Genomic DNA, 17,921 nt, shown 5'->3' on the forward strand with positions numbered 1-17,921 from the left:
GCTTTGTAAGTGGAGGCTCACTTCATCAGTTCCTATGAAAGGATGTGTAGGAAGTCCTTGTGTAGAGTGATTGCAGTCCACTTCATTCATCTGAGCATAGTGCAATCCATGAGCAAAGAACTATAGTTAACTGTGTAAGTCTGACAGCATTTTGAAATGACCATTGTTGTTATACTGTTTGAAAACCAGTAGAGGGCACCCAAAGAGAAAATGTTGACTACCTGATGATAGTAGGCCAAGCCTAATCTATTTGTCATGTAACAAATCTAATCTGTCAAATTTTAAGAGAAGCTGACTGCCAGATTACTTGGACTGAATGCACAATGCTTTTTTGGAAACCTGGGCAAAAATGAGGAGCTACCGTAAACTCGTATCTTTGTTTGGATCTGTGTATTATTTAGCAAACTGTCAAATTAGCTTTTATCTATTACCATGGGATTGAATCCTCTTAAAACCAGGAAGGTTCAGTGACCATTCACTTCTAACCCAACCTCAAAGCCCTGAAATTTCCCCACGTTTAGAACTCACAGAACTAGATCCCAAGACCAGGCATTGACAGAACCTTTTCCCCTCTGCTCTAATTTTCATCAGCATTTTTAGTTGGATGATTTCATACAATAGAATGAAACAAAGATGTAAATAAATTACTAATGCAGTGTACCACATATATAATGTACCACACACAATTCAATATTAGGATGTTTTATTACCAATGAGGCTATTTGCTAAACAATTTTCCCAAGATTTAAAGTGTTGGAAATGTTGTAATTTATGATGTCATCCTTAGGTCTGAGTGTTAGTTAGTTGTGTCACCCTCAGAGCTTCAGTTTCACATTCTGTTTCAATGGCTTAGGAAGGTAATGCTGCCTGCATTTAGGGTTGGTTTTTAAAATGTGTTTATATGCCTAGAAGATGCAGATAGATGCTTCCTGGGATTTTCAAAGGTGCCTCAGTTTATAATATCAGTGATTACAAAGGCACCATGAAGTACTTCTGAAAATTCTACTAGAAGCTTGCCTTTCCTTTTAGGTGTTTAAATAACCATATAAATTTGATCCTAAATACATATTTTCAAGGTTTGGTTTGGCTAGACTGTGTTTTGGTTTTTGTTGCCTTTTTTTGTATCCATAAAAGCTACAAAAGTCTTGTTTTAAATTAGAAGCTGGACCCCGCAGTCCACACTTGTAGCAGTGTGTGAAATCTCTGGCAAATTCCTCACATGTAGAACCAGATGGGCAGAACTGGATAGGAGCTGAATCAAGAATTACAAGTGTTATATTAAAGTGCGTTGTGCAAGGTCTGTTGATCTGTAATAACTCATTAAAGTATTAATAAGAAGAGCTGAGGGAGGCAAAGGGAGTATTTTCCAAGAGAAACATGACTAGCTTGTAAATGTAGTGCAGTGGGTGTGGGCCATTCCATTCAACTCAATTACTACATCTATGTACACGTTCCTTCTCCAGATCACTTTTGCAGATCTTTTGACAATAGGGCTGTGCGAAACAGCACTATTTCATTTCAACTTCTGTTTTGGTGGGACAGCGTTTCATTTAGAGTTTTGTTTAGTTTTGAAAGTACTGTTGTGTTTCATTTCATCAAAACTGTTTTGCTGTTTCAACGTTTCGTCCATAGGCTATAATGGGGAAGCACAAAACTGCCTATAACTTTGTCACAGTTTGGCAGGTTTGGAAGAAAAGAGCAAGAATAGTAGATCCTTCTGAGGGCATCAAGCCTGCCTGCTTCAAGGAGATAGGTGTAGGGGCTTCTGGGAAACTGCACCTCAAAGTCTTGAAAGCAAAACTCATGTCACTTGTAAGTATGAAGGCACGGCGGGGGGTGAAAACGGCAGGCATGGTAGCCCCTGCTGAAGCCATGAAGGCTGCCAGGTTTCAAGGAGATAGGTGCAGGGGTTTCTGGGAAACTGCACCTCAAGCTGCTGACAAGCAAAACTCGTGACTTTTGTCTTTGTTTGTGTGTTAAGGCACTCCTTCACTGGTCCTAGGGCCTCTACATGACATGGTAGTGTACCCCAATGAGGTCTGCTCCTCCCCTACAGCCTCATCCCAGTTCACTACTTTAAATAACAACTGGTAACAACTTAGTAAGCAGCACAGTAGTGCCAGCAGCATCTCAGGCAGCCGAACTGTGATAGAGCCCTTCTTTCCTCTCCTGCAGCAGTTTCTTCTCCAGCAGCTGCCAGAGAACTCCCCCTGCCAACCCCAGCCCTGAGGCTTAGATGTGCCCACAGCCCTTCATTCTTCCAGTCAGCTGACCAGGGACAGATGCTAGGGGTGTTGGTCTAAGGACATGCCACTGTCAGAGAAGGTTCTTTGGGTCAATTTGGTATCTTTTAGTAGACCAAATGAATAGTTAGAGAAATACATCTTAGCAAGGTTTCAGGTTGAAAAACCCTTGGTCAGGCTGAGGAAGCACCTGCAGTTGGTGTGTGTGCTGTTCCTGGATGGAAGGAATAGTAAAGAAACCAGAGGCTGGCATGCAATGCAGGCAAGAAAGCTGGTCAGTGACATTGGAAATGGAGGCATCAAGGAGTGAGAGACAGGCTAGGGTGTGGGGGGAAGAGAGATGTAGCAGTGCAGGTAAAAGTGCAGAGGTCCCTGGGGAGTCAGATGTCAGGCAGGTTGTAATGTGTCAGAATTCCAATGTCTATATTGAGTCCATGCGTTTCTGTACCTACTAGCTAGGAGGCTGATGAAGTGCAGTTCATAGGCTCATCTGTGAAAAGTGGTTAATAAATTCAAACAAGCACTGAATCTTGCTAACCTCATCACCAGAAGCCAACTTCGTACAGCCCAAAACACACTGAATGGATCCAGGTCATGCCATGACAACACATGCAAAACCTGCCAACAATATCTCCAGTATAGAGATGTCTTCACAATACAATGCATATCTCAATCAGGGCACAGAAAATACATGGAGACACCAGGCAACAACTGCACACCAGAATAAGCGCACACTGAAAATCTATCAAAGACAACAACAGAACACCACCTATCTCTGACATCTCAGGCCTAATCCTCAAAGGGAATTTGCATGTGTGGATGTTACAATTTCCCCCTTCTCAGCAGGCAGAGGCACAGCAACAGGAGGAGCGGACTCAGCTGAGCCGCTTGCCTCTGCAACCTCTACCTCAGCCTCCTCTGAAGTGCCTTCTGGGGAAGGAGACCTAGCTTTAGGGGAAACTTGAGGAGTGTGGAGCACAAACTTGGATGATTCCCCCTCCTTCCCCAGAATTTCCCTTGCTACGGCACTGAGATCCAGCTCTAGCTCCAGCTCCAGCTCTTCCTCTGACACCGGAAGGCTCAGAATGGGAAGTGAAATGAGGGTGGAAGAGACTGTCATGTTGGTTCTGCTGCTTATTGTCATGGTCGTGGTGGTGGGGGTTATGGCTGGTGCTCTTGGAGGGGATGTAGACTCAGGCACAGGTAGTGGTACTGGCACTGCTTCACTCTCCTTGCTGTACTAGTAGAAGCCTCATATCTGCTTGTTGTAGCAAGGAGGCTGAGTCTCAGTTTGGTGGTGGGGAGGAACTTATACCTCTCCCTCTACCCGCTCTTCTGCCCCTCCCTGAAGGCTTGCCAGCTGCCTTTCCAGCATGCTTCATGGTGTGTCTTTGCCTTGGTATGCTGGAAAATCTGTATCTTCTTCTGTAATGTTATCTATCTGATTTATGCAATATATATAGATATTAAGACAATTGTATGTATGTATGTATGTATGTATTTATGTAATAAATAAAATAAAAATGTATAAATGTATGTATGTGTCGTCTTATATAAATTCTATATTACAATATACAATATAATTATGCTGTGCTTCCCTATGCAGTGAATGGAATGCACACTGTGAGAGAAGTGAAGTAGTCACTCCAACCTCAGACTTGATAAAACTGAAAGCAGCAACCAACCCACAAATATTATCACTCTCTCCATGCACACGCTTACCAAAACTGAAAAATCTGCCCTTTCTAAAGGCCTAAATTTCTGTCCAGAAAAATCCCTTAATAAAATACTTCAATTCTTCTGGAAAACTAAAAGAATTCTTCCAATGCCTCTGCCTCAAGGAATATTTCCATGACCAAACTGAATCCACTCCCAACAACAACTCATCCTCTGACAACATTCAGGAAAAGATCAACACTAAAAACCCCCCAAAAACATCAGATTGGACACCTCACAGTGGACAAAACCCTAACCTTGACTGCTACTTTGACTGCTTCGGGGAAAGAATGAACAATGAAATAATCAGCAACACACGCCATCATAACAACCTCTCTTTAGCAGAGAAAAAGGCCATAGAAGCTCTAAAATCTAACTACCAAAGAGTAATAAAACCAGCAGATAAAGGAGGAGCCATAGTCATCCTAAACCATGAAGACTATGTAAAGGAAGCCAACAGACAACTCTCTGACACCACCTACTACAAGGAACTACAAGAAGATCCTACTCCCCTTTTCACCAAGAAACTCAACAATACCAGCAAAACATTTCCATCAAGACTACAAGAAAAACTACAGACCTTGATCCCCCCCACTACCTAACCGGGGACTTTTTACATGCTCCCTAAAATCCACGAACAAGGGAACCCTGGCAGACCTATCGTATCCAACCATGGGAACCTAACTGAGGGAATATCAGGTTTTGTTGAATCAATCCTAAAACCACTCGTCACCCACAGAGCAAGTTTTGTATGAGACACTACAGACTTTCTACAGAAACTTAAAAACATAGAGCACCTTCCAAGCAACACCCTCCTAGCCACCATGGATGTTACCAGCCTATGTACCAACATCCCACACCAGGATGGCATCCAGGCCTGCCTTACATATCTACAGGAACAAGATTACAACTCAGAATACAGACCCAAAAATATTACTGACCTTGTACACTTCATCCTCACACAAAACAATTTCACTTTTAATAACCAACACTTCCTGCAGACAATGGGAAAAGACTTGGGCACCAAAATGGCCACACAGTATGCCAACCTTTTTATGAGCCACCTGGAAGAAGACTTCCTCAAGAACTACACCATCAAACCCTTGTTATACTTAAGATATATCAATGACATCTTCATTATTTGGACTGAAAACCTACAATCTCTGATTGAGTTCCATCAGAAATTCAACAATCACCATCCCTCCATCCAACTTTCTCTACAATACTCCAGCACCAACACCTCCTTTTTAGACACGATGTTCAGTATCCAGAATGATAAAATACAGACCACATTAGACAAGAAACCCACAGATGAACATACATATCTGCACAGAACCAGTAATCACCCTAAATGCATCCAAAAAGCTGTTATATACAGCCAAGCCCTCAGATACCACCAAATATGCACTGAAGAGAACACCTGGGATTGCCACCTCACCAATCTTAAAAAAGCTTTCACTCAACCAGGACACTCCTCCAGAGAGATAGATCGCACGTTTGAAAGAGCCACCCAGATACCACGTGAAGAACTGCTGCAGTACAGAAGAAAACCCCCCACAAATCGCACACCGTTGGTTATAACATATCACCCCTCCCTCGAACCCATACGGAAAATCCTCAAACAACTACAACCCATACTAGAAAGAGACCCTATTCTTAAAAAGATCTTCCCAGAGACACCCATCCTAGCCTTCAAACAAGCACTGAACCTCGCTAACCTCATCACCAGAAGCAAATGTCCTCAAGCCCAGAACACACCGAACGGATCCAGACCATGCCATAACAAGAAATGCAAAACCTGCCAACATATCTCCACCACCCCCACAATCACTTCACCCCACAATAGAGCCATCAGCATTCCTGCATCTTACAGGTATACCTCCAGAAATGTAATATATCTCATCCAATGTACCAAATACCCTGATGGAAATTATGTAGGAGAGACCAAACAACAACCGCGCACCAGAACAAACGCACACCAGAAATCTATCAAAGACAGGAATACCCAATTACCTGTGGGGGCACATTTCTCACAAGAAAACCACTCTCTCTCCAATCTCTCAGTCCTGATCCTCAATGGAAACTTACAAAACACTTCCCAGAGCTGAGCCTATGAACTCCATTTCATCAACCTCCTGGATACTAAAAATCATGGACTAAATATAGACATTGGATTTATGACACATTATAACCTGCCTGACATCCGACTCCCCAGGTATCTCTCTACTATTCATCCCCCTTCTCTCCCCGCCCCCCCCCCACCTGTCTCTCACCCATTGACTCCTCAATCTACAGTTTCACTGACTACCATACACCTTTTCTATACATACCAGCCCAGCCTCTGGCTTCTTTACTTTTCATTCCATCCAGGAAGAGTACACACCACTTCAGAAACTTCCTTAGCCTGAAGAAGGGTTTTTGAAGCCGAAAGCTTGCTTAATAATTGTTTTCTAACTATTTAAGTTGGTCTAATAAAAGATAGAAGATTAATCACCCAAAGAACCTTGTCTGCCACTGTGAGAGAAAGCACAGATTTGAAAAGAATCAAAATAGACTAAACAAAAATAGGATTGGGGGGAGGAATAAATTGAAAGGACTCAATCAATGAATATAATAATAAAATAAATGCGTATAGAAAGAAAGTAAAAGGTATTGTGGAATCCCACTTGCTAGGCTAGCAAATAGGAAATCAATAGTAGTAGCCTTTGTTGTCTAATGCTGCTGAGCTTCTGAAAGATAACTCAGTAACTGACCCCAAGGCAGAAAGCAAGCCAGTTAAAACAATGCTGCCTTTTATGCTGTTTTTCCATCCCTCCCCCAGAGCACTGGGATTGGAAGGGACCTCAGGGAAAGATCACAGTCACTGGCCAGCTACATAGTCAGTATGAGAGCAGTTCATCCCTGCTTTTTCCCCTCCCTCTCCTTACTTTCTGTTTCCCTGCAGGCAAGCCCAGCTTTGAAACTCAAAACATTTCAAAACTTTCAAAACATTTCGACTGCCCTGGTTTTGCTTCGAAGCTGTTTCAAAACCTTTCGTTTCATTTCAATTTCACTGATTTGAGCTCAAAACAAGTTGAAACAGTGTTGAAATGAAACAGCTAGAGAAATTTCACACAGCCCTAGTAAGAATGACTTCTAGTACCTGAAATGATGAGCCATCTTGCTTAGCTATTAAACTTCAAAATAAGTTTTCTTGTAAGTGTAATCCTTGGACTTTTGTTGCGGATATCAGTATTGTCCAGTTCATTTTGTATTATTATATCTTGACTTAAGGAACATGCTGTTCTCAGTAGTGACTAAGCCAAGTTTTTATTGAGACACTATAAATTCAAATCTTTCAATCCATGAAAACATTTATTTTATGCTAAACTTAAAATTCATTGGTCTCAAGTAAAAACAAAACTCTTCATTAGAAACAGATGTGAAGAGGGAAGAGAGAAGGAAAGCTAAATGAAAGGGATCTGGAACGTTGCAGAATTTGAAGCGCTGTATTTTTTTAACTGTAACTTGCGCTAAAAGGAGTCATAAAGTATTCGCCTTAATTAACTGTGCACACTTTTAAACCTGGCAACTTTATCATGGTTTCAAAAATGTATGTATTTGCCTTTCTACAATACTGTGGACTTTTTAAACCAGATTGATAAGATTTGTTTTACCAAAGCAAATATTAATTTTGTTGGCTTAACCATGCCCTGAATTGTTAAGGTTTTCAAGATTTTGATTTTTTTATTAAAATTTTATTTCAATAACTCTTGACACTCACGTCATGAGCTCTCAAGAATCAACAGAGAAAGCAGTTTCCTTTGCAGAGAGAGAATTAACAATACATTTCCCCATTCTTCTTTCCCTAGCTGTTTCCTCGTAGCAAAACTAGGGGTGGGTGAGCAGAGCCATAGTTATCCCTTTGCTGTTTCCCCTTTCTTCTGCCAATCTGCTTGTGGGTAGAGTTAAGCTGCCATTGAATAAGTGTATCTGTGGCTATTCAACAACCCAAAGTGACTCATGGATATTACCAGTTCTCAGCATATTTCCTCAGAATAGCAGAGGAATCTGTGATAGGGGAGAGCATGCATATTTTTCTGACTGTGCACTATCTTAGCTCATGCTAATCATAAAGACTGGCTCATTCAGAAAAACAAAAAGCCTGGGTACAAGATACAGGTAACAAAAGCAGATCTCATTCTGCCTTGCTACAATACCAACACTGTGACAAGGGCAACAGAAACCCTCTTGTCACCCTCAGGAGCCACCTTGAGCACCCTGGCAACATCATTAATGACTTCCAACCCCTCCTAGAAATGATGACCATCTTAATTGCTGTAACCCGAGTGGTACTCCAAGACATATGCCCTCTCCAATTGAAGGGATCAGAGCAGGTGCATGAATGCTGTGGGAGGTGTAGGGACCCTCCTTCCCCTATAGAGCAGAGCCAGATCACCAATGGGGACTTAACCATATATTTTTAATGAGACAAACAGTGATGGGAACATAACATATATAAACCAGGGAGTATAGGGGACACTACAATATCCCAAGGGGACGAGATTCAATAAAGTTTAGGCATTCACATTTGTAGACAGTTAACAAAAGACAGGTTTACCAAAGTATAAAAAGCAAAACAATGCACCAAACAATACTGGTTGATAAAATATAAAATGCCAAACAACAAGAGATATAGGGGACAGGTACCTGATGGGGGGAAGAGGGAAAACACCGATAAGAATTTCTTCTCCCAACCACTTCACTTACCCTGATTTGACCTAGCCAGGAATTGAACTCAGATCTCCCACATGGGATGCAGGAACACTATACACAGCCCCTGCTGTGAGATTGCTCTAGGCTGCTAGGGCTTTTGAACTTCCAGGAGCCCCTGCCTCATGTTGAGCTGCCCTGCCTCTTGCTGGAGAACCAGAAATAGAGCTGGGAGCCTCTTGGGTCCCTGCACAGCCTATTGCTGGAGCCAGATGGGGAACCTCTCCTGCCTCACAGAGAGTTGCAGCCTCTCGCCGGGGATCCTGGAGCCCAGCAGGGAGCCTGTCCTGCTGGCTACATGCCACACTGCTGAGAGTTCAACCACTGCATGTGGGTCCTGCTCCTGGCTCTTCTGGGGCAACTGCTCCTGCCCGGCTGGCCCAGCTCTTTGAAACTCCTTCCTCATTGTCCCTCGCCAGTCTCTCTGAGTCAGCTGCGCTGCCCACTTTATGCCCCTCCAGGTAACCCAAGGGTTCAATAAGGGGACATGGAGGGTTGGCCTGATTGGTGAGGAAAGGGAACCCCAAGCCCTCCAAACATTTTTTACCCCTTCAGAACCCCTGGGCCAAATCACTACCAGCTAGCCCATCACATTGCCCTGGATTATAGGCAATGCTGCAACTTCAAGACACATCTCTCCTGCAACAGACTACCTAACTCCAGCTCCCACTAAGCCACCAGGTGCCAGCTGTGCCCCCTCATCAACATCGACCACATCATCACTGAACCAAACAACACAGATTATAACAGCTAAGGTTCATTCACCTGCTTCTCTACCAATGTCATATATGCCATTACTTGCTTTGTACTATATAGTTAAATACATCTTTGTTCAGTTTCTTAAATAAGTAGTAAAAACAAAAGGAGCCTTGTCATACAAGGCTGTAAAATAAGATGAAAACAGAACATTCGGCAATAAGCAGTACTCGAAGATGGTAAAGAGACAAGATATCCTTGCTTCCAGAAACTGTAATTTTTATAAGAACATAAATCCCAACTCATTGTCACCCTTCAGCACCATGGAAACCACATAAACTTGCCCAGGGAAAGGTGACTTTATTAAGAACCACAAAGAGTGGTAGCTCAACTCAACCTGCACAACTGGATTAGCTTGGTTGTGGCAAGCCCAAGCATCCTATAAACTGCTCTGCTGAGTGGAACTGGAAACCATCTGTGAAAAGGAAACAGCAGCATGTGGCAGGTGAGATAGAGAAGGAAGTAGGTGCACAGGGTTCCCTTGTTGCATAGTGTGTCCCAAATTAAACGGCAGCTGTATTCAGGTAAAATCTCTAGGACAGGATTCCTATAAACCACAAGCAGCTCTTGGCTCCTAGTATACTTGTATGGTAATAGCAGCTCTCTTTCCTGTTTTATCTGTTGCCAAGCTATTGAAACCCATTTTCTTCCTGGCAGTTTTGAGTAGATAACCATCATTAAACAACTGATTGTTACAAATATGGTTGTTCTGATTTGGGGCAAAAACAAATGCTGAAATCCCTGTCTTTCCAGCTTGGCCAGATACAGAATTAGCTGTTGTCATGCTTTATTAGATTCACAGCCTTTATGAGTTTTTCTTCTGAGTAGTTTATGATTAAATAATGACCTCCTATATATGCAGGAAGGTTTTGATATTACTTCAGTTTTATAGTTATAATGCCTTTGCAGTGACTAGTTCTTAGAATATTTTTTATTGCTAGAATTCTAACGTAGTCAGACCATTTTTCTGAAAAAATACCATTAGTTTAATAAAAGCATAATAGGTGTTGCTTTGACTGCTTTAGATTTTTAATCTTAGAATTATGCACTTCAGAATTTCTGCACTTAGGAATCATACAATTGAGAAGTGTTATACAATTTAGAATTTCAATCTTATTATAATAGAAGCTTTTCATCCCACAAAATCGGTTTGTTTGGGTTTTTTAAATATAGATAATATTTAGCATATTGCAATTTTAAATAGTTAAGAGAGTACTGTTCTTCTTAACAGTCTTCTGAGAGGTGGTTATTATTTTTCTATTTTTGCCAGACATTGCAATGTTTAAGCATTGCCAAGCAACGCATCATTTTCCAATTACTGTAAATATTCTGCACTAAAACAGCTCCTTACATTAGTGACCAGTCCTACATCAAATGACCATGCTGTATTGCTCATACATCATCTCACTGGTCACAACAAGAGTTTCAGAAAATGTTATGGTTTGTATAAAAATACACAATATTAACCAAACAGATCTCTCAGAAGTGTCCTGTCATTTCAAGCCTTGAAGGAATGGCCCCGGGTTAGCAATGCTGAGAGGCAACATACAGGGTGTGTCTACACATGCATGAGTGTGCTTTTGCTACTGAGTATTAACCATGAGGTACTACATGGGCAGGGGGCTGGACTCAATGATCTCCCGAGTTCCCTTCCAGCCCTGATGTCTATGAAATCTATGAAATAAGCATTAGGCTGCCCTAACGTGCAGTAGCAAAAGTGCATGCCTTCTTTGTGACGATGCACAGTAGCCTATTTCTACTGTGCATTAGCTTATTACCACTGTTTTTGATACAATGCTTTAATAAGTGACGACATGCCCACATTAGACAAAAGCCACCAACATCGTCTGAAGAAAATTTTCCAGTCAAGATACTTTGAATGGTTGGATGCTTCAGGGTATATATACAAAAAAAAAGGAAGAGGAAACAGGGGAAGGAAGAAGTGTGTGGGGTGGCTTCACTAAGGAAATCCTTAGCACTTTTTGAATAAACTGCTGAACCCAGGGGCTTCTGTCTTTGAGAAGACCCTTGATTTGCTTTTAAACAAAACTGGTTCTTAGCTCTCTACTTTGCCATTCTGAAGTTTGTTTACAGTTTGTAAACAAAGATTTACTTAAACTGGGTATTTTTTACAAAGCCTGAATCCAAGCAACCAATACTTCCCTTGAAAATGGACATTTTCAAAATGTACCATAAAGAAAAAAAGTTTGGTAACTAAAAGCAACTTACATAGTTTTACAAAGCTACACTGTGTGGCCAAAAGCATAGATTTATGGCCCAGGGTGTTTAGCTCCTCAATACTTCTGACTTTCTGTTGTCCAAGGACAAACATAAACTTCCTAGAATGTATTTAACTTAAACATATCATTTTAAGTAACTTAATCCATAAACTTAAGCCATAAGCATATGTTGACCTATTCTGCAAACATCATGGCTACAAAAACAATTGTGGATATTTCTTAAAATTTAGTAAAAGTGTATGCCAGTTTGTAATGATTTCATATTTTACAAATAAATAATAGCTTTATTGATACCCATTTTGCATCAGTATTATGGTTTTCCTACCTAAACAGCTTTGCCATGGGCTTTGAATTTTTCCCACTATCCTGTAACTTAGAATCACAAAATCATAAGAAACTATAATAGCAAATTAGCTGATATTAATAGAAAATTAGCTTACAATAATAACAAATCTGCTGTAATTACTCTGGAGGAAACCCCAGAGCATTTGTATCTGTAGATGTACCCCCTGAGAGCCACTCCAATCCCTTTCCTGTCCCCCATTTCCTCCTCTGCTTTCTGCTTCCTACCCTGTGCTGCCGGCTGATGTCCTGATCTGCATTCTGCTTCTTGCTCTATCTGCTGCTGTGCTACCTATTCCTTCCCTCATCTGTCACATGCCATATACACAGGCTGCTCATGCCACACATTGTCCATCCCTGGTATAAATAATGCTTTCTGGTTTCTGTATGTAGTGTGGACTGAAACTGCATCTTTCCTAGACTGGAAGAAAGTCACTGGAAACCCCCAAAGTAAACTCCTACTAAAAGATGGTTTAATAAGACATGCAACTTCAACTTCCATATCTTGCATTTTGTCTCAAGGCCTGTAGTGGATGTTGAATACAAAGATGGGGCTGTCATTCAAGTTATCCTATCCTGTTTATTGAGGGAAAGACTTGTCAATGAATGAGAACTTGCATTATGCTCTGAATGCAGCAATACTAGATCTGCTTTTTCAGTTGGAACATTAACAGAGTGCTCCTCTCTGGCAACAAGAATAGAGATGTCCTCTTATTATACACCTTTTAACCAAGGAAATCAAAATGCTATCAAGTATGATGACAAAGACTAGATTCTGTTAGAAAATGAGCTTCTATATAACAGACATGCTAGTAAGGAACTGGATGGGACACCCTGATTCTCTGCTTTTCTCCACCTCAGCTTCAGTCTTAGCATAGATTAGAGCACTGGAGAGGGAGGCAACCTTTTCCACAGGTATGCCACAAACTAGCCCCACACCCTCCTTGAGTCCCCTTCCCCTGCTTGATTTATTTTTTGCTTCCTGTCTTATCTGCCATGTGCTACCTGTCCCTTCCCCCCACCCCACCCCACACAAAATATGCAGGTTGGCCACAACTGGATTAGAGCAATTTAGGGCCTTTGTACACACCACAAAATTGGGCTTAAAAGTGGCTTAAATGCCCTTTTGCACTGCTTTAATGGTGTCGCTGTTTGCACATTTGACTGCATATTCCGCTTTAATGGTGTTGCTCTTTGTACACTCAGTGGCATATTCCACTTTAAATAACTTTGGTACATAGCAAGGTAAAAGACCTCTGAAGTGTTTTAGTTTGCTACCTAAAAAAGTGCAACAGTGCTCGGGGCACTGGAAGACAACATGCTCAGGGCTTGGCAGGACCCGTGCAGTTTAGGGGCGGTGAGACCTGGCAGCAGCCCATGAAGTCAGGCTCCACTGAAGGAAAAAAAAAAAGCAGCAAGTCTGATCTTTTTTTTTTTTTCTCCCCAGAGCCTGCCTGCCTGAGCTGTGCAAGGGCCTGGTATTGCCCTCCACTGCTATGATGCCCCGCAGGACCAACTGGGCCAGGTGCCAGTGGGCAGGTGCCACCTGGGGAGGACACACATAGCTCAGGAACTGCTTGGCCTGCCGGCAGCTTGCCCCCTTTCCTCCTGCCACCAAAGAGGCAAGTGAAGATCGGGCCCCCCCACAATTGTGCACACACCACAAGGATTTAGTTCAGTTTAATTCTCCCTAAATTGAAGCAGTGTTTTTAAAAACCTACCGTTTCAATTTGGGGAGAACTAAACTGAATTTAACCCCCCCATGCCATGTACAAGTAGCCGAAGCTTCTTTACTATCATACCAGTTGGTAACTGTTCTCTGCTAGAGCTTACTGTGCTTTAACCATTCCCCTTACCCTTACAAGCCACAAGAGAGCTTTACACCCATTCTAGGGCCTCACCCACTTCAAGACACAGCTGCAGAGATTTCTGGGTGATATTAGTTCTCTTTCTGCTGTGTAAGTTGTGCCAAGGGACAATAGCTACACCATTAACTTTGATTATTACTTGCCAAGTAATTTTTTCATGTTGATGCTAAAATTCAAATCTGCTGGTCCACTTCAACTGCTGTCTTAGACCCTTGAAGAAACACACTAAATCCATTCACTCAAACAAGCTGAATGACCACAACTACTTTTGCTGAGCATAGTAGGAGAATTCGGACACTCTTCACCACCACATTAATCAAACCTGTTTGTGACAGTAGCAATGCCTAACTTAAAACCCACTGTTGAAGCGGAAGTGTTCTGTACAGCATTCAGCCCCCTTCATCTCATTGGTTGGCTGAAAATGAAGCTCCACGTTTTCTCTCAAGAGGGAAGGGTTGCGTGTTTGGTTGTTTAGATTTTTTTTGCTTAACTTGTCACAAATGCATAGAAAAAGGACTTTGGTACAGAGATACAATGCATGTTTGTACTTTCATGTCTATGGACTGGTTAATACAGAACAAGTACAAGCAAAATATTCAAGCAATTATTAGGCAGTGTAACATTTATGGAGATGAACATAAAAAAACTGTTCTTTGTGTAGCAGTAATTTCTCATTCCTATTCAGTGCTAAGTGTACCTAAAGACTCCAAGCCCCTTTGCTAGGTGTTTCATAGAGGCTCTCCACTTTATATTACTGGACAGATCTACACAAGACTAACTGCACAACAGCCGAATAATACTGAGCAGTAGCATATCACAGCACCAACGTGCTAATTCACTACTGTGCAGTGACCCAGGCTGACCTGGATAGACTTAGAAAGAGGGCAGATATAAACCTGATGATCTTCAATATGGAAAAATGCAAGGTACTTGGGGGAAAAAAAAATCCTTCAGCAAGCTTATAGGCTCAGCAGTGCTACATTCACTAGCAACATGACCGAAGGAAACTTGGGGATCATAATTGACCACAAGATGAACATGAGCCACCAGTGCGACATCACGGCTGGTAAAGCAAACAAAACTCTGGCTTGCATCTATAGATGCTTCTCAAGCAAATCACAGGATGTGATCCTCCCACTGTACTTGGCCTTGGTGAGGCTGCACCTAGAGTACTGCATCCAATTCTGGGCTCCACAATTCAAGAAGGACGTGGCGAAGCTTGAGAGAGTCTAGAGGAGAGCCATACACATGACCAGAGAACAAGAGAATAGGCCTTATGATGAGAGGCTGAGAGCCATGGGACTCTTCAGCCTGGAAAAGCGCAGGCTCGGGGTGACCTGCTGGCAGCCTAAGTCCATAAGGGGTGTGCATCAGGATCTGGGGGAATGCCTGTTCACCAAAGTGCCCCCAAGGGATGACAAGGTCCAACAGTCACAAACTCCTCCAAGACCATTTTAGGCTGGACATAAGGAAAAACTTCTTTACTGTCCAGGCCCCCAAGGCCTGGAATAGATTTCCTCCAGAGGTGGTGCAAGCACCTCCTCTGGACTCTTTTTAGTAATGTTTAGATGCTTATCTTGCTGGGATCCTTTGAGCCTAGCTGACTTACTGCCCCTAGGGCAGGGGGCTGGACCCGATGATCTTCTGAGGTCCCTTCTAGCCCTAATGTCTCTGAAATCTATGAAATTATTAGGTTACTGTGCAGTAAGCATCACTAAAAAGACGTTTGCTGGTACTACTGCGCAGTAACTCCAGTTACAGTTCATTTATTTAATACTTCATTATACATAATAATTGTACTAAATAAATGTGCAGTAACCACTGCTCAGTAGTGTCTTGTGTAGACATGCCCAGTGGTACTCAAAGAGATACTCTAAGTAAAACACGGCAGCATCTCATGGATCAGTGCCCCTGCACTTTAAAGTAGTGGTGGGGGTACTGGAACTAAAACTCATTCAACAAGCTTTAGTTCAGGTACCCTCATCACCATTTTTAAGCATGGGGATGATGATGCATGAGATGTGGGAGGCTGGCGGAGTGTAGTAACTGCCATTCTCCAGAGGACTCGACTAATCAAGTCTTCTCTGAAGTGCTGTAATTACAGCACATTGGAACAGCCTCTGTACTTGTGTACAGGCACCCGGTATTACCCCCAGTGTGAAACTGCTTATAACAGGCGCATCCAGATGAGACTGCATATGCCTCTTGCAGCATCTCAGACCCCTTTGAGATGCTGCAAGAGGCACATGCAGGAACAAAAAAACATTCCCTGAGGCAACTGGGTGCTTGGTCCTCCACAGAGGCACTCTGGTAGCCTGCCAGAGCTCTCCGTGTTTGGCCCTTTCCCTGGTGCTAAAGCACACTGCCTGCCCATGTGGGGCAGGCAGTGGTACAAGCTACAGAGACCTGGACCAGGCTTCATGCCTGGTAAATAGGGGGTTATGGGGCTGTAGGAGTGGGGAGGGGACCATGGGGGAGGCCCTGCCTGGCCCCAGCCCCTTTTGGTTTCCCCAACTCCTCGTTAAATCCCCCCACCCCAACACTCACCAGCAGTAGCAGAGAATGGGTAAGAAGTTGGAGAGAGCAGGGGAAGACTCTAATTCATCTTCAGAGGCTTGTCTCCAGCCCTCTGCTTGGTCTCCTGCTTGTCTCCAGCCTTGGGAGCCCATGTGTGTGGGGACCGGGATTTGCTGCCCTGGGTGCCTGGCGGGGGTGCACTGGTGGAGGGAACAGCAGGAGCTTTGCAGGTGCTGGTGGACCCCCTGATGACAATCTGGTGCCCCCCCACCCAGATTCAGAAAGCACCAGTCGCCCATGCACCCACATACCCACCCACATCCCCCCACCCCACTTCCCATTGCCTCCTGCAAACTCCACATCCCCCATCACACACCCACCATGTGATAAGGAAACCAAAAGCAAATATTAAAACATATAACTATTTAAGATTTTTTTTATTATGATGCTGGTAGGCTTCCAAATTGCTTTAACATTGTAACTATAACAATGAAACATTGCCTATGTGATCAATCCCTCTCTCTCTTTCTCTCTTTCTCTCTTGTTCTAATTGTGGAAGAATGTGGATTTTGGAGTATTTTAAAAAGTGAATTTGGGATGCTACTTCAGCAGTCTAGCTGACACAAAGGGCTAGTTTCCCCAGATACCAAGTAGCTGGGCCTCAGAAGCTCCTGAGGGCAAGTAGCCCTGAGCTGCTGGCCAGGGAAGGTTTTTATATTGCTGGGACCAGCACAGGGCAGATTTTTATACTACTGGAGCTGGCACAGTTGCTGGCCTCAGACTCTAGCTCCCCTTGGCTGCAGATCCAGGAGGTGCCAGGCATGGTTATTTTGCCCCGAGTGGCACAATTTGCTCCACAATGAAGTGCATGTCCAGGCATGTGCGCTGAGGCAAAAAGCCCCGGCTAAAATTTGCACCGCTTCTATTTGAGCTGCTGCAAGTGCAAATGCTTGCATGTGTGGACACACCCAACATCTTCTAACTTTAATACCACTTAACATTCCACGGATTTGGTGTGGTCTAAGTGTGATGTGTAATTTCACCCCGAGTTGAGACCACATGTAAAGAAGTTTCTACTTTGCCTCAAAATTCAGATCTGAGTGCACAATACAATCCAATTTTAGTGATTTTGACCTATGATTATTGCATAAGTGAGGACAAAAATATGAACTTAAATTAAAATTATAATTAAAGCACAGGATAATATTGTAAAATGAAATTAAAATGAGTGAAAACTGTTAGGAACCATTTAGATTTGAGAGAACTTTGTGCTTGCTCCAAACTATAAGAAGGTAAACACAATGCTTTATAGAATTTTCTATATCAAAGACAGAAGTAAACTGAGCCTGTACTAATGTTCTCCTTCTGCTATTTTTGTTCAAATACTTGACTGCTTTTCCAATTTAATTTGGCATCCTGACATATTCTCTGAATATTCTACGACAGCTGCAATTTCAGCCCCTGTTTATTTTGGTGCTATGATAGAC

At 42.7% G+C, this 17,921-nt stretch overlaps 1 protein-coding gene and 1 pseudogene across 2 annotated transcripts in view; one reads left to right on the forward strand and one right to left on the reverse strand.

The window, feature by feature from the left end:
• The window catches only part of LOC149866415 (solute carrier organic anion transporter family member 1C1-like), a 72,731-nt gene that overhangs the window by 11,589 nt on the left and 43,221 nt on the right, over positions 1-17,921 (reverse strand). For both annotated transcript variants that reach the window (XR_016441871.1, XM_090043572.1), the window contains one exon: positions 16,465-16,634. Coding sequence is in view for 1 of the 2 variants with exons in the window: in XM_090043572.1 (XP_089899698.1) it covers positions 16,514-16,634 (121 nt within the window). In the remaining variant the exon portion in view is untranslated. The remainder of the gene's footprint in view (positions 1-16,464; positions 16,635-17,921) is intronic.
• Positions 4,250-7,824, forward strand: LOC149866416 (uncharacterized; annotated as a pseudogene).

Source organism: Crocodylus siamensis, chromosome 4 (genome assembly GCF_052110815.1).
Source record: "Crocodylus siamensis isolate JL-2025a chromosome 4, ASM5211081v1, whole genome shotgun sequence".
In the NCBI taxonomy this organism is placed as follows: domain Eukaryota; kingdom Metazoa; phylum Chordata; order Crocodylia; family Crocodylidae; genus Crocodylus; species Crocodylus siamensis.